Source organism: Chrysemys picta, chromosome 1 (assembly GCF_011386835.1).
Source record: "Chrysemys picta bellii isolate R12L10 chromosome 1, ASM1138683v2, whole genome shotgun sequence".
NCBI lineage: Eukaryota > Metazoa > Chordata > Testudines > Emydidae > Chrysemys > Chrysemys picta.
In genome coordinates, this window is record NC_088791.1 from 57,502,497 (window position 1) to 57,523,677 (window position 21,181).

Here is a 21,181-nt window from a genome sequence, read left to right on the forward strand (position 1 = left end):
GAAGTTATTCGGTGCAGGCTCTTGGAGCGAAGAGGGTTAGGGCTGCGTGCATGGCTAGATGCGGAATAGGGCATTGATGTGCTCTCTCACATCGTGGTAATTGGCCTCAGTGATCTCTTCAAAGGTCTCATCCAGAAGCTGTGAAATGCGCTTGCGCAGGTTCCTTGGGAGCACTACTGTACTCCTTGTCCCAGTCAGGCTAACATGTCCGCGTCACTGTACTGTGAGGGGCAGAGGGATCATTACTGTACACAGGCAAGCTGCATATGGGCCAGGGCGGAAGCCGCATTGTAGTAGAAGACCCTCCCTTGTTTCCCAGGTCACCCTCAGCAGCGAAATATCTTCCAGGACAAACTCCTGTGGAAAATGTGGGGATAATATTCAGTATAGGGGTCCCCTGCAGCTGTTGGCTCTCCCCAAGGCACAGAACCCCAGAGGACAGTACAGCCACGAAACAATCAGTCCCCCCGACCCTGTGCTTCCTCACCATTTTGGGGCTCCTGTGGGTTATGTGCACTAGCTTTGGGATGGGCAAATTCTACTATCATTAGACTGTGCTTGTCTTTAAGTACGGGCGAATCATTGCTCTGTCTGGTGTGAACAATGCTGCCTCTGTTAAGTGTTGCATTTTGCCTTTACAGATGCAACCTTGAGATCTCAGTCGTCCGTGTTATCACCGGCCGAAAGACTCCAAAGAATTAGGAAGAGGTCACGTAAAAGCAAATAAGACATGCTGCATTAAGTCATGCAGCAGTCCCTTAATGAAAATCAAAAAGCGCAGGAGTGGAGGGAGAGTGAAAGGAGGATCCGCCAGCAGAATGTGGAGCACCAGCAACAAAGCACAGAGCGGCTGATAAACATTATGGAGCACCAAGCGGACTCGATCCAGGCGCTCGTAGCCATGCAGGCAGAGCACTACTGCGCCCGTCCCTCTCCCCTCCCGCAGCCCTTGTCCCAAAACTCTTTCCCTTGTGCCCCCATGTCACCTCCAATGCACTTTCCCCAACATTCAGGTTCTTATCGCCACCAGCTGCCTCCAACACCTGTAGCTTCACCACCCAGCCCTGCAAACTACAACCCTTACCCACTGCACTCAACCCCCATCACCATGCATTTTAGCCAGCCTGAAGTGCAGCACTCATTGCACAGCACTCCAGACAGGAAGGCTGAGTATGAGAACAGGACATACGCAAATCTGTGATTGAACCGTTCCCCACCCCACCCCCTTGCCCTTTCTGTTTCCCAAGCATTTGTGTTTCTTTTCAATAAATGAATTTTATTTTAAATAAATGGATTTTTTGGCTTTGAAAACGTTCTTTATTATTGCATTAAGTAAAATATACCTTAGCCCAGGAAAGCAACAGGCACTGCAAGTTAGTGTAGCAATCACAGATTCCTACTAACATTGGAACCACTTCACATCACTCCCATGCAGGACACCAAACATTACTGGTGGCTTTCAGCCTCAAATTGCTCCCTCAAGGCATCTCTAATCCTTGCAGCCCTGCACTGGCCCCCTCTAATAGCCCTGCTCTCTGGCTGTTCAAATTCAGCCTCCAGGTGTTGAACCTCCGAGTTCCAAGCCTGAGTGAACCTTTCACCCTTCCCTTCACAAATGTTATGGAGGGTACAGCACACGGATATAACCGCGGGGATGTTGTCATCAGCCAGGTCCAGCTTCCCATACAGACAGCATCAGCAGACCTTTAAACGGCCAAAAGCACACTCCACAGTCATTCTGCACTGACTCAGCCTGTCGTTGAACAGCTCCTTGCTGCTGTCAAGGCTCCCTGTGTAGGGTTTCATGAGCCACAGCATTAAAGGGTAAGCGGGGTCTCCAAGGATCACAATGGGCATTTTGACTCCCCTATGGTGACCTTCTGGTCTGGGAAAAAAGTCCTGGCTTGCAGCTCCCTGAACAGGCCAATGTTCCGAAAGATGCGTGCGTCATGCACCTTTCCGGGCCAGCCTGCGTTAATGTCAATGAAATGCCCAAGGTGATCCACAAGTGCCTGGAGAACCATTGAGAAATACCCCTTCCAATTAACGTACTTGGAGGTTAGGTGGGCTGGTGCCAGAATTGGAATATGCGTCCCATCTATCGCACCTCTGCACTTAGGGAAACCTATTTGTGCAAAGCCAGCCACAATGTCATGCATGTTACCCAGAATCACGGTTCTTCTGAGCAGGATGTGATTAATGGCCCTGCAAACTTGCATCAACATGATTCCAACAGTCGACTTTCCGACTCCAAACTGGTTAGCAACGGATCGGTAGTGGTCTGGAGTTGCCAGCTTCCAGATTGCAATAGCCACCCACTTCTCCACTGGCAGGGCAGCTCTCAATCTTGTGTCCTTGCGCCGCAGGATGGGGACGAGCTCATCACACAGTCCCATGAAAGTGGCTTTTCTCATCCGAAAGTTCTGCAGCCACTGCTCGTCATCCCAGACTTGCAGAACGATGTGATCCCACCACTCAGTGCTTGTTTCCCAAGCCCAAAAGCAGCATTCCGTGATGGTGAGCATGTCCGTGAATGTCACAGCAATCTCGTGTCATATGCGTTACACAAGTCAATATCGTCGGACTCCTCACTGTCAGTTTGTAGCTTAAGGAGTAACTCGACTGCCAAACCTGATGTGCTGGCGAGACCTATCAGCATATTCCTCAGCACTTCGGGATCCATTCCCGCAGATCGAAAGGGAAGACAGAGCGTGCAGTACACAAAATGTTGAAAGATGGTGCCAAATGTGGACGGAAGCACAGAGATTGCTGGGATGCAAAGTGATGCGCCACGGGGCGTTGGGACAGGACCTAGAATGCCCCGCACCCTCCGCACAAGCCACAGCGCCAGAATGGGAAGAGGTGCTCTGTGGGATAGCTGCCCATAATGCACCACTCCCAGTGCTGCTGCAAGTGCCGCAAATGTGGCCACACCAGTGCGTTTGCAGCTGACAGTGTGGACACACTGCAGGGCTTTCCCTGCTGCGCTCTCCGAGGGCTGGTTTAACTCACAGCCCTCTATATCTGCAAATGTAGCCATGCCCTCAGATTCACAAAGCTGAGGTAGGTGCCTTGGCTCCTATACAATGGCTGGGGAGAGATAAGCACCTAAAATGCAATCCACAAAAGTAAACAGGGTGGGCACGAAGCCACCTAAGCTAGCCTGTGGGAGAAGAGGTGTGTGCTAAGCTCCACCCCTCTCTCAGAGATAGGCACTAAATCCAGGCTACAGGGAGGCACCGAGTTCTGCTCAGTAATCCACAAACAGGAGCCCCTCTCCTGGCGTCAGATACCTTAGGCACCTAAGGCATTGCTTGTGAGAATCAGTTAAATACCTGCCTCGCTCCACACAAAAAGGCCAGAGAGGGAGTCCACTTTGTAACTTTTAGCCCAGTAGTTAGAGCACTAACCTGGGATGCAGGAGACCCAGAGGAGGAGAAATGAGGTGGGAGACCCCTGTTCAAATCCTAAGCGAACATTCTAACCACTGAGCCATGGGATATTCTGATGTGAGGGTCCCTCAATCTCTCCTGTTGAAGCTGTTCCACTCTGGCTAAATAACAAAAGAATGACTGGAGTAGGGGGACTGGACCCAAGGTGTCTCACATCCCAGGTGAGTGCCATAACCACCAGGCCAAGGGCACTGGAACAGGGAGAGTCAGGGGGCCATAACCCCCACTTTTTACCGGCCATAAGGGCGAGCGACTGGGGGGGGCAAAGAGGAGCAAGGGGGAAACAGGATTTTGGGGGGGAAGAGGAAGAGCAGGGGCGAGAACTCAGCGCAAGAAGTAGTGTGATGGCAGGGAATCGGGGAGAAGATGGTGTGGGGTGGGGCTATGGTTCAGGTGCTGGTGGGCCCCCCATTTTTAGGAAGCTTCCACCGCTCCTGCAGCAGGCTGTTGACTGACCCTCTCTCTCCCAGTCATCCCCCCAACTATTTAAGTATTTATGCACAGTGGAACAGTCATTGAGTCAGAGAAAGAGAGAGAGAGAGAGAGAGAGAGAGAGAGAGAGAGAGACTCTGTAGATGCTGAACATACCACCACGTAAAGTCCATCCCCAAATAGGTGTTAGAAGCCTAAATACCTATGTGGACCTGGGCCTAAGGTCCGATTTAGCAAACTTACATAAACGAATTATAGGATTACTCACATGCTGAAGTACTCACTTGTGTACATGTTTGCAGGATTGGGCCAAAATATTATGAAGTTCTAGATTAGAAAATTTGGAGGAAAAACAGGCATAATGATCTGTGCCTAGGTGCTTTGCTGGATAAGAATGGACCTCAGCAGGGGCTGAACAGCTTTGCTGAATCAGGACCGTAATGCCTAGATCCTAATAACAGGATCCCTGACATTGTAATGCAGACCACAGAACTGAAACAAATGAACAGTGAAACAAGTACATTTAACCTGCCAAGTGCTCCCACAGTATAGATACCAGGCATTGTCCCCTTCATTGATCCTGCTGAGTATTTCCCTCTGCCTTCAGTAAGCATAGAGAATTTTTGTCTGATGTTTTCTCTTTCATTATGAACTGAAAAGGCCTTTGAGGCCTCCTCAGATTTTTCCTCTCTTTTACACACCTAATTTTTGCCTTTTACCATCCTTCACTCTCCCTGCTGCAAAATTCATGCCTTAATTATCTCATCTTGACTATTGCAAACTTCGTTTCTCTGACCTCCCCTGGTCCTATCAATCCAAAATGCTGCTGCTAAAAATATCTTCTTCTGCCACTGCTTTAAGCATCATACACCATGATGGAGGTGTTCAGAGCTGTCCTTAGGGGTAGGTGACATGGGCAACCTGCCAACCGCCCAGGGCACTTTGGTCAGAACCATCCAAGTTGTGCAAGCTGGTGGGCCTGGGCTGCCAGAGCGGGGTGAGTGCAGGTGAGCCCAGGGCTGGAGCAATACCACCCTGAGTTGCAAGTCTGGTGGGGAGGTGCAGGCAGCAGGGCTTGTCCCCATGGAGCCAGAGAGCCAGCTCCTGGGTTCCCCCTTCCTGTGGCAGAGTAGTCAGTGGCCGGGGGATCCTGCCTGTGCAGCTTCAAGGGAGCCCGCAGGGGCCACAGGCGATGGAGGCGTGGCGCTTGCAAGTGCCAGGGTGCCAAAATACAAGTTTGCCCAGGGTGCCGTTTTCCCAAAGTCCAACCCTGGGGTTGTGTTTGGGAGAGGGGGATGGTATGGAGTTAGTATGGCTGCTTCTGTGCCAGCCAGGGGTAGCTGGGGAATCACCAACTTGCCAGCGGTGGTTCTCTGAGCTGCCCAGAGTAGCGCTGATGGAGGCCAAGGCCATAGTGTGCACCCCCCATGTAGGTACTATATACAAAGGACCTATTCTCTGCCTTGTGCCAGTATAGATCAGAGCTAATTCCACACTGGAGTCAGTGGAGTGACTGGTTTAAAACTGATGAGGCAGAGGAAAAATCAGTCCCCTGGTCGTTTATTGGGGTACACAGTCTGTGTGTGCTGGTGTGAAATATCCAATACCCACGCGGAGTGTTTCCTCGCTCCCCCTAGTTACTGTCTCGGGGTTAACACTCCCCGCCTCAGGGGAGCGCGCTCAGAGCTGCGGCGTTCCTCGGAGCCAGGGCCCCGCTCCGCGCCATTTGCTAATCCCGCCGCGGGCCGCGCAAACCCGAAGGCACGCGCTGAGGAACCCAGCAATGACGAACAGCAGCCGCCCCGCACGCACCCGCGTGGCCTTAGCTCACCCTTGTGCCCATCTCCACGCGCGCATATATAGGGGAGCCAGGGGCATCCCAGAGCAACCCGACCAGCGTCCGCCCGCCGCTCGCGCCTGCACCATGGGCGCCGCGCGCAAAGGTAAGCAGCTGCCCCTGACCCCTCGCCAGTCTGCGCCCCAGCGTTGCCTGCAGGGTAGCGGGCTGGTCTTGATCCATCCGCTCTTCCCAGGTTACGCCTGCCTGTGCGCCCTGCTCTGGCTGCTGGGGAAGCCGCCAGGAGCCGTTTTCGTGGCAATTTGTGCCCGGCAGGGAGACTCGAGCTGCCGCTTCTTGTCCGTGTCTGATCTTTTCGACCGGGTGATCCAGCACTCGGACAGGCTACACAGCCTCTCCACGGCGCTCTACTTGGACTTGGTGAGTGCCCCGTCCTGCCACGCCACAGGCTCCCCTGTTCTCCTAGGGATCGCCTCTGCTGCCCACCTGAACTGGGCACGCAGCGATCTCTGACCTCGGGGCATGTTTGCCAAAGCATCTGGCTTCCTCTCTCCTCCCGACAGTTAAAGCCCGGGGCTGGGTATGCGGTCGGTCTGTTGCTTGCTGTCTCCGTTCTGTATCGCTGATCATCTACGGGAGCAGCAAGAAAGTCTTGGCACTGTCAGATGCGCCGTATTCATTTACTCACACCACGTGTGACATAGTAGCTCCATGGGCTAGCTCTGCTCACAAGTTTTCCCGCTGCATGTCCGTGTTTTGATTGTAATGTGGGGGTTTGGTAAAAGGAAATATGCAAGGTGACAAAATGGCTATTGAAAACCACCAAAGTTACCAACTACAGTTTTACAACATCTGATGTGTTGGGTTCTTTTTCTTCCCTTTAGGAAAAAAACTTTCTACCCAATGGAAACGAGTTGGGCAAATGGACAGGTAAATGCCACACCTCCAGGATGCTAACGCCTAATGGCAAGGAGTATGTCCAAAAAATACCGGTAAGGCCCTATTAGCGTGCACTGGAGTTGATATGGCATGCAGTGATGTCAGATACGGTTGCTATTTGTATGGGGAAACTCAAGGGGACAGTTTGTCAAACTGAGCTGTGCCAGATTCCAGTTATTATCTAAGGAGAGAAGGAAGGAAGGAACATTGTCACTGAAGAGGCAGGCCCGATCCTGCAAAGTGCTGCGCACCCTCCACTCCCACGGGCTTCAGAGGAAGTTGAAAACGCTTAGCACCTGCTGGTAGCGAGCCCCACGTGACTAATAGGCAAATTCTCAGCATAGTCCCAGCCAGGGGGATTTTGTACTCTTGGAATGTTATAGCTAAGGCTAAGATTTTGTCATGGATATTTTTAGTAAGTGTCAGGGACAGGTCAGAGGCAATAAAGAAAAATTCATGGAAACTCCTGATCTGTCCCTGACTTTTACTAAAAATATCCATGATAAAATGGGAAGGGACTGGGCAGCTGTGGGGTGGCTGGGAGCTCCAAGGCCCCCACCACCCGTGGGGACTCAGAGCTCTGGGGTCCCCCTGCATGGTGGTGGCTGGGGAGCTGTGGAGTACCCCTGCGCTGGCTGGGAATTGTGGGGTACCCCCACTGCCCATGGCAGCTGGGAGCTTGGGGGCCTACTGCCTCAGGCGGTGGGGGTATCTTACAGCTCCCTGCCGCTGCAGGAGGTGGTGGGACCCTGCAGCTCCCAGCCACCGGGGCTGAAGTCACAGAGGTCTTTGGAAGTCACGGATTCCGTGGCTTCCGCAACCTCTGTGACAAAATCATAGCCTTAGTTATAGCTGATGCTTCCTCTTTAAAGTTCTTGCATCCTACATATTTGCAGAGTGTAAGCAGGGTAGCTGATAAATTTGAGATCCCACAATTAATCCCAATTTCTTTCTATATTGTAAGAAATAATGTTTGTGGGGCTCTATAAGATTAATTCACATTCATTAGTTATAAAAACAGCACTGCAATACTTAAACAAAGGTCAGACATCCCAAAGGACAGAGAGGGATACATTTTCCCTTTAATTTACTCTGGCACAATGAAAGACAAATCTAGGAAGTAGCTGTGAACTCTACAAATAAATTTGATTAATCAGTGCCATTGTAAAACTTAGAAAGCCATTATGAGAAAACCATGGGGGGGAGGCGGGAAGAGAAGCAAATATTTTTAAACAGAAATGTTTCAAAGAGGAAAAAATATAGTGAGGAACAGAAATCAAGCAAAGAAACTGTAGGAGCTCAAAGCTAAGAAAAGTAATCAGTATTTTAAAAATAGTGACGAAAAGCAGACATTGAAAAGCCAAGGACACAAAGACAGGTGTGAAAAATATTGTAAAAAAGGGATGGATAAAAAGAAAAGGAAATTTACAAAGGTGTTATTTAGCAACTTTTCTCTTTGGTTTTGATGGTTAAAATAATGGGGAAATGCTCTTCCTGTGATTTTTCTCTCTTTGCAAGTGAAAACAGATTGGCTCAGAATACATACAGCTGACAAGAAGGATAATATTTTCAAAAGCAGCTAAGGGACTTTAGTGCCATTTTCAAAATCAATTTAAGCATTTAGGAGCCTAAATCTCATGGAAAGTCAGAGGCTTAGGCTCCTAAGTCACATAGCCCCAGACCCAGAGGTATTTAGGTGCCTAAATCCCAGTTTTGACTCCACTGCAATCCACAAAACTCCCGCCAAACCCTATAGGTGCCTATACTCACTTGGTGCTTATGTTTTTCAGTGTAAAAATTCCCTAGGTAGAGAAGTTCCTGCCTCTGAGCATGTGCACTGCTGACTCTCTAGGCCTCTGGATGCCCGTCTCCTGCATAAGCTCTGGAGCACTCCATGAACCAGGGGACACATAGGCATTTGGCCACCTAAGGTGTGCTCAGAGGCCGCCTACTGCATTGGGTCCACTTAAAAAATCTCACCAGTGGAGGTGTTTCCAACCTTCCAACTTTTAGCCCAATGGATAGCTGCATTCACCTGGGATGTGGGAGACCCAGCTTCAATTCTCCCCCACTCTGCCTGAGGGGCAGTAAAAAATTTGACCAGGAGGGTCTCCCACCTCTCAGGGGAGAGCTCTAACCACTGATTTACAGTGATAAAGATATTCTGATGTTGGCCTCCCTCAATCTCTCCTGTTAAAACTGTTCCACCTATCAGGTAGTGCCCTAAGCACTGAACCAGAGTCATTCTCATGCTCTCTTGCCCAATGGCTATTTATTTATCCACAGTGGAAATGTAACTGGGCCACAGAGAAAGACTCTGTAATCTAGAGATTAGGGCACCTACGTGCAAGGTGGGAGACCCAGAATCTAGTCCCCCTACTCCAATCACTCTTTCATTAGTTAGCCACAGTGGAAGAACTTCAAAAGGAGAGATTGAGTGAGCCCCCACATCAAACTACCCCATAGCTCAGTGGTTAGAATGCTCAGAGGTGGAAGCCTCCTGTTCACATCCCTTCTCCCACTCAGATAGAGGGGGGGAACTGAAGCTGTATCTTCCTCATCCGAAAGGAATGCTCCAACCACTGGGCTAAAAGTTAGATAGTAGGAACCAGCAACTCCTCCTCTGGCTGTTTTGTGTGGAGTGAGGCAGGTGCCTAACTCATTCCCACCAGAAACTACTTAGACGTCAAAGATGCCTGATTCCAGGCAAGGGGTTTTCCTTTGTAAATTGTTAAGCACAGATAGGCACCTCCCCACAGGCTGGGCATAGGCACCTATCTTCCTGAGAGGGGCCAGGCTCATCACACACACCCTTCTCATTAGCCTCTCCATTGGCTAGTTTAGGTGGTTCTCCACCTAGCATGCTGGCTTTCGTGGATTGCAGACTACACTTATACTTCAATAGCAAAACACCTGCAGCTATGCCTCTGTAGTGCTTCATAGACCCTACCTATGCCAATGGGGGGGTTCTCCCATTGACGAAGGCAATCTACCTCCCCGAGAGGCAGTAGCTAGGTCAATTGAAGAATTCTTCCATTGACCTAGCACTGTTTACACTGAGGGTTAGGAAGGCATAGCTACATTTCTCATGGGTGTGGATTTTCACTCCCCGAGAGACGTAGCTATGCTGATGTAAGTTCCCAATGTAGAGGAGCCCTAAGGCAGCTATCTCTCCCCATTCATTGTGTAGAGAGCAAGGCACCTAACTCAGGCTTTGTGCACCTCAATGTTGTTCCTGTGATTTCCTAGGCACCTAAAAGTTAAGAGCAGCAATGCTCAGTATTGCAATGCCCGAGTCCCTTTGTGGATCTGGCCTTAGGCACTTTTGAAAGTTTTCCCTTAAGACTTTTTTCCATCTAACAACTCAGCAGTTTAGCATTTGATATCAATGTAGCACTATTTAAGGAAGTACCACCACTTTGACGCAGAATTTGATTACAGAATGAGATCCTAAGCAATTTGGGAAGAAGTTGCATGTGCAAAGTCATTTTGGTTTTTTGTTCATACTGTGGAAGCAGAGAAAATAAAGTACCTGACTTGCTGTACCCAAACAAAAAGTGAGAACTCTGTTATTCTCCGACAATACTAATGTACAACTAGAGAGAAGCCCATGAAAATGTTATTTTCTAAACATTTGAAAGTTAGTTATGAATTGTATGCATAGAGATTTTAAGTGTGCCCAGATTTTAAGTATCATTGTCTGTTTAAGTATACTATGCCCAATGAGAACATCACTGTTCATATGCTTTGATGCCACTAATAGGAAAGTTCTTTCATATTTTGTTTTCAAGAGAGAAGAACTAACTCACTTGATACTGAGACTCTTGCAAGCCTGGAAGGAACCACTTTCCCACTTTGACCAGAATATTGGTCATCATCAAGAATTATCTAGTGACAGCCTGAGCAAAGCAAAGCAAATCAGCAATATGGTGCATGAGCTGAAGACTGGAATGGAGAAAGTAACAGAGAAGGCAAGATTTTCAACCTAATTTTTTTAATATCAATTATACTGAAATACCAAAGGGTTCTCAAGGCCAAATTCTGCTCTCAGTTACAAAGATATAGCCCTAGCATGGGTGTTCACAGTGGAACAGCTTCAATAGGAGAGACTAAGGGAGCCCCACATCAGACTATCCAATAGCTCAGTGGTTGGAGCATACTCCTGAGAGGTAGGAGACCCCACTTCCAATCTTTCCCATGCCTGCTAGAGAGAGGGGAGTTGAACCTGTCTCTCCCACATCTCAGCTGAGTACTGGACTAAAAGGTGGTCCCCAGCACCATTTCCTTCTCTGGGTGTTTTGTGTGGCACAAGGCCAGCACTGAACTCATTCCAGCAAGAAACTACATAGGTGCCTAAGCCAAGGGAAGGGTTCCTGTTCATGGATAGCTAGCAGAGATAGGCACCTTCCTGCATCCTGGACCGAGGCACCTATCTCGGAGAAAGGGGCAGGGTCTTAGCAGGTCAGCATCTCCCATTGGCTAGCTTAGGCGGCTTCCTGCCTAGCATGCTGGCTTTTGTGGATCTCATTCTTAGGTGGCTTTCTCTCCCCATTCATTGTATAGGAAGCCTGGGCACTTAACTCAGCTTTGTGGATCGCGGAATTGTTCCTGAGATTTGCTAGGGGCCTAAAAGTTAGGCATTGCAACACGGAGTATCACAACACCTAAGCCCCTTTCTGGATTCCACCCCTAGCTACTTACATAACTACACCTGTACCTCAATATAACACGAATTCGGATATAACACGGTAAAGCAGTGCTCTGGGGGGGCAGGGCTGCGCACTCTGGTGGATCAAAGCAAGTTCAATATAACACGGTAAGATTTTTTGGCTCCTGGGGACAGCGTTATATCAGTGTAGAGGTGTATTTTAAAGCCCTGTGACAAATGCCTTCTGATAAATGTACATTGTGGCATCTGATTATATTTGCAGCTCTCTCACTTTTAATTACCAGATAGTGGGTCTGATCTTGTATTCCATGTGCACTCACAACTCTCACTAAACTCAGCTGGAGCTGTGACTGAACAAGGAATGAAGAATCAGGCCTATTTTCTTTGTCTCTGACAATTAACATGTTTATTCCCATGCAGACATCCCACTAAACACTTAAAAAATAAGAAAAAAAAACCTTAATATCTCACCAAGGATGATACAAATTGAAATGGACATACAACTCAGCAATACAGCGGAGGGGTCATTTTATCCACTGCTGAAATGCAGCCACCAGTGAAGTGAAATTGAACAGCACCTCACAGGACAGAGCTATAAACGGAGAAGCCCAATCTTCAGTTTGGCTATGAATATGGATTAGAACTTCCCCAGAATTCAGGGGCATTTAATATCCGGATTTTTGTTTAGTTCATCATAGAGTTGGGGCCAAACATAAAATTCAAAAACAGATTCAAGCTTCACCCAAGTTCAGGATATTTGTATCCAGGTTTGTAGCTCAGGCCCATTTCTACAACTTGTTTTGGGGAAATTCTTGGATGGGAGGCTCTCTGAGGGAATGGCAGCTCTGTCCATATTGTTCTGTACGTGCTACCAAGGTTTCACAAATAGTAAAGTATAAGAAGGAAACAATATCAAATTGAAACTACTTATTGCATAAACAGTGTCATGTGACAGTATTTTTCCATATTACACTGAGTCTGGGCTTGATCTTGCTAGGCGGCCAGTCCTTCTAAGAGGTGGTGAGGGCCCTCATTTTGCTTTGACTTTAACAGCTCTTGGGGATGCTCACCACCTGCTAGAAGCCCTAGTGCCTTACTAGATGAAGCTCGTTAAATAAGGCTACAAGTCTGAACAGGGCCGGCTCTAGGATTTTTGCCACCCCAAGCAGAAACAATTTTGGCCGCCCCCATTTTTTCTTACCCCACCCCTGGCCCCGCCTCAGCTCCGCCCCTTCCCCAAATCCCTAGCCCTGCCTCCTCCCCCAGGCTCTCAAGCCTAGGAGGGAGGGGGAGAAGCGGCGCGCACGCTGCAGCCACTCGGCGTCTCCCCCTCCCTCCCAGGCTCTCAAACCTGGGAGGGAGGGGGAGCAGCAGCGCGCGAATCAGCTGTTTCGTGTGCCGTGGCGTGCGAGCGGCAGCAGCGGAGGTGAGCTAGGGAGGCCGGGGCACATTTTTAGGGGCGGCATTCTGGCGCCGGCCATGCTGCCCCTAAAAATGTGCCACCCCAAGCACCAGCTTGTTTTGCTGGTGCCTAGAGCCGGTCCTGAGTCTGAAGAAAACTGATCCACTGTACTATCTTGAGATGGGGCAGCCATACTGAAGAGTGGCCTTTACCTGCTCCATGTTCAAGGGGTGTTATGTCCTTGATAGCATTGCCAAAGTTCTGCTTCCAGAGGCAGAATTTCTTGAAACAATATGAAACCACTTCCGACTAGTTAGACTCTTATGTAGGCTCTGGGTAGCAGGCTGGTATTGCATTTCCTTTCTCTAGAGAACTTTGCACCATTTTTTTCAGTACTTACATAAAAAACCTGGAGGTGAGCAGTCTACATTAGCTGATGATTTCATTAATGGGTGTTCTATAAACCCTGATTTTGTTAGCTTCAACACTAGCATTTTGAGGATTTTGGTTCTATGCACATTTATATCCATTGACAGGTTACAGTCATACATATTCTGTTTTCAATACAGATGCAGTCAATGGGAATCATCAGCAATTCATTGAATGGAATGGGATCATCAGAAGCAGCTGGTTTATCCATTAGTAATGAAGCAAATTTGATGAGTGACTATGAGTTTATTCACTGCTTCAGGAGAGACTCCAATAAAGTACAAAGCTACTTAAAAATTCTTAAATGTAGGATTTGGCCAGGAAATAGTTGTTGAGTTTTAATCTGTGACAGGCAATTTTCAGAATTAAAGCTACATGTTGTTTGCAAAGATGGAGCAAAATAATTTATAAAGGTTTTATGACATTTACAGTAATAGTAAATTATTAACAAAGAAAACTAGTTTTGAATGGCTTTGCCAATTATTTATTTTACACTGTTAACCTACACAGTTGAAATATTACATAAGGCATAATGTGTGTATGTGGGTTTCACACACCAGGAAGAGTGGATTTCAGGGGTAGTGCATAAATCAGTTTCTGTATTTACTACAGTATGTCAAACTGCAATTTAAATAGTTCACACATTTTCAGGTGTACATATTGTCATTGAAGCTAAACATCAATAAATTAGCTAAGTCTTGGTACAAGACATGCATAGACTTTAAATAAAGTATATTTTTATAATAAAAGTTGTTTCATTTATCATGTGACAAAAGTACTTATGTTTAAAAGTACTTAACGTATGGTATTACTGATGGGTTTAGGAGGATATATGACCCTCTGACTACCCTTCTTCCCCATCAAACTTCTAACTTTTTTCCTAACTTGCTGCAAGCTTTTACAAATATTGATGTAGTTTCAGGAGTCCCTAAGAACAGGAGTCTGATAGTCTAACACTGAGTAGCACCTTATTCCATGAGTAGTCCCACTGAGAACTCTTATGGAAAAAAGTACTATAGCACATGAGTAAGGGCCTAATTCAGGGGTGAGCAAACTAGGGCCTGTGGGCCGGATCCGGCCCACGAGCCGTTTTAAGCCAGCTCGTGAGCCGCACCATCTGGCTCGGCCCCACTCTGGCCGGGGCGTTGGATAGGCGGCCGGACCACACAGCTCGGCAGCGCTCCAGTTGGGGTGCTGGGTCAAGTGCCGCACAACACGGCTTGGCCTCGCTCCAGCTGGGGCACAGGGCCACAACATGTGACTCCCGGAAGCCACAGCATGGCCCCACTCCGGCTCCTACGCGCTCCAATGGGAGCTGCAGGGGCAATGCCTGCGGATGGAGCAGCGGGCAGAGTCGCCTGGCTGTGCCTCCAGAGAAGCCGGAGAAGGGATATGCCACTGCTTCTGGGAGCTGCTTGAGGTAACACCGCTCAGAGCTTGCACCTTCTGAGCCTCTCCCAACCCCCTGCCCCAGCCCTGATCCCCCTCCCGCTCTCCAAACCCCTCGATCCCAGCTCAGAGCACCCGCCTGCACCCCAAACCTCCAGCCCCACCCCAGAGCCCGAACCTGCACCCCTTCCTGCACCCCTGCCCCAGGCCTGATCCCCCTCCCGCCCTCCAAACCCTTCAATCCTAGCCCAGAGCACCCTCCTACACCCCAAACTCCTCATCCCCAGAGCCTGCACCCCCTCCCACACCCCAACCCCAATTTTGTGAGCATTCATGGCCTGCCATACAATTTCCACTCCTCGATGTGGCCCTTGGGCCAAAAAGTTTGCCCACCCTTGGCCTAGTTACTGGTTCAGTCTCAGTGCCAAGGTTGGATGGTGGATAGGGGTGTGTTTCCTGCACACATATCCAGAGTCAGTGCCGAGATGTGGGTGCTGTAAATTCCATGGTATAGGAAAAACCTTAGATTCATCTGAGTGATAAGGGAGGAGCTATTTTATATTTTCCTAACTATAACGAATGAATGGCACATAATTTGAATTTACACTAGTCGGGAATGAAACATTTCTGCCTTCTGAATCCAGATGATGCATATGAGTAGGCATTTATAACTGATTTGGACTCAGCGATGGCATTCATGATTACCTGGGCCCTGATCCTGCAAATACTCATGCATGTGCTTAACTTTATTACTGGGAGTAGTGCCATTTGGACTACAAGAGTACATTTTTGCAGGAATTAGGACACAGTTTGCAAGCATATGAACATTTACTGTGGGAAACCGTAGAAAATCAAAGCGACGACTTAGAATTGAACACCAAACAGCAACTTGTCAAGCTATGTCTGAGCATCCATAATGCAGAGCTGGCCTGACTTGTTCAGAGGATATCTGCAAGAAGTCAGCACCTCTGCAACTCAGCCTAAGTGATTTTCCTCAGGTTGTCTTCAAACAGCAGAGTGGAAAAGGTCACATTTCAAATAGCATAATGTTAGTTATCCCAAGAGAGCTAGATTCACAAAGGGAATAAGGCACCTAAGTCAAACATTTAGGCACCGCTGGCATTCACAAACCCCCTACTCAGCTGCCGCCCAACATCCCTAGGCACCTAAGGGCCTGCCAAAGGGCCTAAATTTAGGCAACTGAGCATGCACACAGCCTTAGCCCTGATGCCACCCAGCAGGTTGGTGCCTAAGCCCCAGTGGGATTCACAAATGAGGTATTCTCCTGTCTTAACCCACACAAAATGGCCTCACAAGGTTGAGCAGGAGAGCCCCCTCTTAGGCCAGTGGGTTGAGTATGCATCTGGGATATTAGAAACCCAGATTTGATTCCCTCCTTTGCATGATTAGGAAAAGGGGGTTAAACACAGGCTTCCCACAACTCAGCCGAGGGCCCTAAGTACTGGGCTAACGGTTATAGGTACCTGCTTCTACATTTCTTGCAAAAAATGGCTTAGGCACTTTCTCCAGGAAAGGGTTCACAGCTTTCCCAAGCAGAGTTAGGAACATAGTTCTGTGAGAGGGGCAGGGTTTATGCCACAGCCATCTGCTTGGCTTTTCCTAAGGGCTAGCTTATATGGCTTCCTACTCCGTGTGCCGGCTTCTGTGAATCCCATAACTTTCCCCATCCATTGTACAGGGAGCCTGGGTGCCTAACTCAGGGTTGTGAATTCCACTGGGCAACATGGCATCTAAAAGTGAGGCATTGCAGCAGCCCCATAGTCCTTTTGTGAATCTAGCCCAGAGTGCCTATACTATTTGGTAAGTTATTGCAAAACTGGTGAAGGAGCCAAAATCCAAAGCTCTTACTAAGCCTATGAATATCCAAAACTTACAGCTAACCACAACAAATGTACAATGTCTTATACTATCACAGCAAATACAGTAAGAGGGAAGAGACCCAACCAAAGAAGTTCCCTGAACTTGCCACTTGTCCTCTTCTTGTAACAGTACAACCAAGGAGGGCATCTGAATGTTGTTTTCATCTACTAGTGGGATTTGAGCTACTTGGATGGAGATGGTCTTCATGAATCAGGCTTCCTATGGCTAAGCCCTTGTTCATCTCCTACCTTTTCATGCTCTGCACTGTGTATCTCCTCTGATTGGAGAGAAGAACTAGGCACAGTCAATTAATACTCCTTTCCCAGCCCATTCTGCTCTGCACAAGGGCCATCTTTGCATTTGCTGGTTAGACAGATAGAGGTAGGAGGCAAGTCATGACATTTATTCCCGCTCCCACTTTTCACGGAGTTATCAGTAATTGAATGGAGCTCACATTGCCAGTTGCGGGGAGTATAACAATTATTAATGACTATTTATATTGCATAAGCACTCAGAAGCCCCAAGCAGAACTGAGGCCCTGTTGTCCTAGACATAGTACAAACACACAGGAACACATAGCTCCTGCACTGAAGATCTTACTCGCTATAATTCCTTAGACAAGATGATATTACATATATATTATAGAATACAAAAGTAATTATTTCTGATTTCCAGTGTTTTCAAAGGAACTCAGGCTTCTTATAATAACAAAACTAGAGATTTGTGAGGCATATGGAAAAACTACAGCTTGTGGCTATGCTCCTCTCTCATGCTCCCAATGCCTTTTTATATTCCCCTCTCCCCCAACAGTGACATTGCCTCTGTCACCAATCGGGAATAGCTATTTACTGATCAGCAAAAAAAAGTTGAAGGATATCTCATCAATTGCCATTTAAATCATCTCTCACTAACAATACTGTATTATCACAATTAGATTTTGTTGTATAGATAATTAAATAAATCAAGATACCAGCATAAAACTGTGAAAACAGAAAAAAAGAGGAACAGAGGGTCCTGTGGCACCTTTAAGACTAACAGAAGTATTGGGAGCATAAGCTTTCGTGGGTAAGAACCTCACTTCTTGCATCTGAGGACCCTCTGTTGCTTTTTACAGATTCAGATTAACACGGCTACCCCTCTGATACTAGAAAAAAAGAGGAAAACCCATTGAAATGTTCAATGTAATAGGCATCCAAACAGCTCCTTCTATATTAAGGCAATGTATCCTCAGAGCAAGTGTTAAGAGAGGGAATTGGAGATGGACACCTACTAAATGTAGCTCTTATAGTGCAAAACTCTATTTGTGTGTTCATGACTGTCAAGATTCAGTAACAATTGATAAGAGCACCATCATTATGATTGTTTACAGTACTGATCTAGTGATTTCATTTCTTTTACCTGAGTAACAGGTCTAGAAAGCAATTCACAACACCCTCTTCTACATGCTGTTGACATCAAGCAAATATGAAAGTTGGTCATCAAAAATATGGTTACAGCTATGAGCCAATACAGCAAATTTACACTGTACTATGGGCAAAAATCACTCTAAACTGCGGTCCAGTATTGCCATTTACTTACCTGTACTAGAACCCAAATGAATGTGCAGCATATACTGTGCCAATTAGGGATGATCCCATTCTCTGTGATGCCAACAAAGACAGAGTACAACAGGAACACTCATTAATTAAGGCACAAAGATTTTCTCTGATGTAATCCGCCCACTTACCAATATTCTCTCTGCAAAGTTCATGTCAGTCAGAGGTTTGTACTTTAGTACAGGTATCACACATCAGGAATCCAAAGGTAAAAAACACTGTAAGAGTTAAATCATCAAAAATGGAAGCAGCAAAGGTGCAGCATGAAGGAATGGCATACTTATGAAGCACATAATATGAATGCGTCAGCCACACACAGAAATATTTCTACATCTTTGATCTTATTGAATCTTATGAGAAAGGAGGCTACACATTGTCTCACCTTTCAGAAGGCTTAAAGAATGCCATTCTTTTATTAAGTGGCAAAGACCAAAGCCAACAGCCAGATAAAGGGATTAAGGACAAAGGAATCTCTCAAACCAACATGGGCTAATTAAAAGAAAGACAAGATGTACACTGGGCACAGTGAGGAACGAATCTGATTTTTTCTTTTCACTCCCTTTGATGTGATGCCCAAGCTGCCTGTATTTGAATAAACATTATTTGGAATGCTGTCCCCACTCTTCTGTTTACATCACAGATGTCAGGTGGGATTCATTTCCTGTTTCTTAGTTAATCTTTTTGTTTGTGCTCCAGGTAATCCTTGGCTCCCTCCACTCATGCTGCCATTGCTGCAGGGCCAGAAATGTGTCAGAGCCAGGCCAAAATGTTTTCCCTCCTTGTCATTTAAATGCTCTGACCAGGTGGATTTTCAAAGTGAAATATGAAATTAGCTAAGACAGTGGAGTTCATTCATTCTGATCTCTCCTATGCTGGTTTTATATTCATGTGATTCCATTGGCTGTGGTGGAGTTACTATTTCATGGAGATAAATGAGATCAGAATCAAGCCCAGGATGTTATTACAGGACACTGAGGAAGGCAGCATCTGTGGCAGCTGGTTAGTGGGGCGAATGATGCCAAGCCTCACCAATAACGCCACAGTTGTCAGATACACTGTAGGTGTGTGTAGCAGTGACTGATGCACTGCAGGGTGCACTATCACTTGCTGCCACTAAGGGACTCCTGCAAGTGAAACCGTTCCAGGCCCTGAAGGCTGTAGGGCACCTGGCTGTCATGGGTGTCTCTGGGCCCTGCAGCACAAATACTGCAGGCAGCAGAAGGAGGCGGCACAGAACAGGGAATACAGGCTTCTGTGGGGATGATTTCCTTCAGTTCCAGAGGCAGAATGCCTGGCTCTTTGCACATGAATGCCGCAGCATAGAGCCCCTCAAGTCCCTGCAACACAGGGCCTGCAAGGAGCCGAGGTAGAGTTGCCACCACTGAGATACAAAAAAAGAGGACACGGATGGCCCTGAACCCATAAAACTGGACACCTGGCTGTGTACTAAGCACCCTTACAGATATCCCAGGACGGCTACCTCAAAAAAGGGATGGTCCTGGTTGGCCAGGTGGCAACACTAGAAGGTGCAGAGCAAACATTCTACATCCTCACAGAGACAGCCTATAGGGTTCCCTGCACATGTGCCCAGCAGCCAGTTTTTTCTTTCTATTTCTGCTCCTGCATCTCCAGGTCCAGCATGAAATAGGGGAAGGCAAGGCGGTGACAGTGGGCTGGGCTAGGCAAGGGGTTCTGAGTTGGGTGATGTTGGTGGGTGCCAGCTAGGGAGGGGAAGGGTTCTGCGCTGGGGTTGGATTTGTGACCTGGGGGGTTTGTGTGGCAGGGGTATTCTGAACCTGAGTAGGGGAAGTTACAGAGCTGAGGAAGTGGTTTAGAGTTATGAAGAGGTTTGGTAGGAATCGGAGGGGTTCTCAGCATTGGGGCTTAGGTATGTGCAGAATGTCTATGAGCAAGGGGTGGAGAGAGGCTGGGGAGGTTCTGAGCTAGGATGGGGACAGGATGAGTTGGCAGGGCTGAGGGTGAATTGAGTAGGGGAAGGTGGAGATGCAGCAGGAAATTTGTATCACCCATTTCTGTTCTCCTTGTTCCGGCATAACTGATGTTTATAAACTATTTAAAGAAAATGCATGTATACTATTTGATCCATCGCTAACATATGACATTTCAGGAGAGAATGGCAAAGTAAATGTCTTGTGATATTTACAACATTCATGATGAGTGGTGCTTCTTTGCTGAAATTTCATAATGCACGTTGAAGGGAAATTTCCACTTTAAATAGCATTAACTAAGAGGGATCAAGGTTGTATGTTTTACAGGTTTAACTTTATTTTGGTGTTAGGGACTCAGACCACTCTAGTTCTGGTCCCAAATTCACACAGTGTTTCTGGAGGACTAAAGAAAGTCAAATTGACATTGAAGAGAACATTTAAAACCAACATGTTGAAAATTTTCCCTTTGCTTTTTGGAAGTCTTGTTGCACACCTAGAGTATTTTATGGCCAGATCCTCAAATATGTACTGAAGTGATTAACTGCCTCTTTCGGCTGCTGCTCTCTAACTCTGTAAGTGCCTATGTTTCCTCTGGTGGACATGCACAAAGCCATCTAAGTCCTGACACCAACCCCACAGCTAACAAGCTGCTCGGAGCCCTGGCACAAGACAGAGCCCCAGCAGCTTCAAACTATTAGGATTCTCAAACTAGGCATGCCCCTGCCTATCTCACCAGTGGGGCCTGACCCTTTAATTGTGCTCTGAGTACACTGAAGGGATGTCCAGACTGCAAAAAACCTCTGCAGCAATAAGTCTTAGAGCTCAGGTCAATTGATTTGGGCCTGCGCTTCAGGGCTAAAAATGGTAGTGCCGATGTTCCCACTTGGGCTGGAGCCCAGGCTCTTTAACCCAGCAAGGAAGATGGGGCTTAGAGCCTGGGCTCCAGCCCAAGCGGGAATATCTACACTGTTATTTTTAGCCCCAATACACAAGTTCCAAAAGCTCAAATCAGTTGACCCAGGCTCTGAGACTTACTGCCATAGGTTTGGGGTTTTTTTGTGTGCAGTGTAGACATACCCTTATAGGCTCAGGCCCTGCACAAGAAACATAGGCACAAATGTCAGAATAACCCAGTGGTTAGGATAAATGTGGAGAGGGTTCATAGCCAAGAACCTCAAGCAGAGATAGGTGCCTCCCACAGGCCCGTGAATCAGGCTCCTAAAGCTGAAATCAATGGGATTTGACC

General features: G+C 47.4%; 1 protein-coding gene across 1 annotated transcript; it reads left to right on the plus strand.

Annotated features, from left to right (window-relative positions):
• Positions 1 to 5,558: 5,558 nt before the first annotated feature.
• On the plus strand, positions 5,559 to 13,835 carry LOC101940655 (prolactin-like). Its single transcript, XM_024100583.3, has 5 exons — positions 5,559 to 5,827; positions 5,918 to 6,102; positions 6,567 to 6,674; positions 10,413 to 10,592; positions 13,262 to 13,835. Exons 1-5 carry the CDS (start codon positions 5,668 to 5,670, stop codon positions 13,454 to 13,456), a joined length of 828 nt encoding a protein of 275 aa, XP_023956351.3. The 5' UTR covers positions 5,559 to 5,667; the 3' UTR covers positions 13,457 to 13,835.
• Positions 13,836 to 21,181: the final 7,346 nt, after the last annotated feature.

Coding starts and splice junctions, on each gene's coding strand:
- LOC101940655 (XM_024100583.3), top strand. CDS start 5,668: ATGACGAACAGCAGCCGCCCCGCACGCACCCGCGTGGCCTTAGCTCAC. Junction 5,828..5,917: donor CATGGGCGCCGCGCGCAAAG/GTAAGCAGCTGC, acceptor CGCTCTTCCCAG/GTTACGCCTGCCTGTGCGCC. Junction 10,593..13,261: donor TGGAGAAAGTAACAGAGAAG/GCAAGATTTTCA, acceptor TTTTCAATACAG/ATGCAGTCAATGGGAATCAT.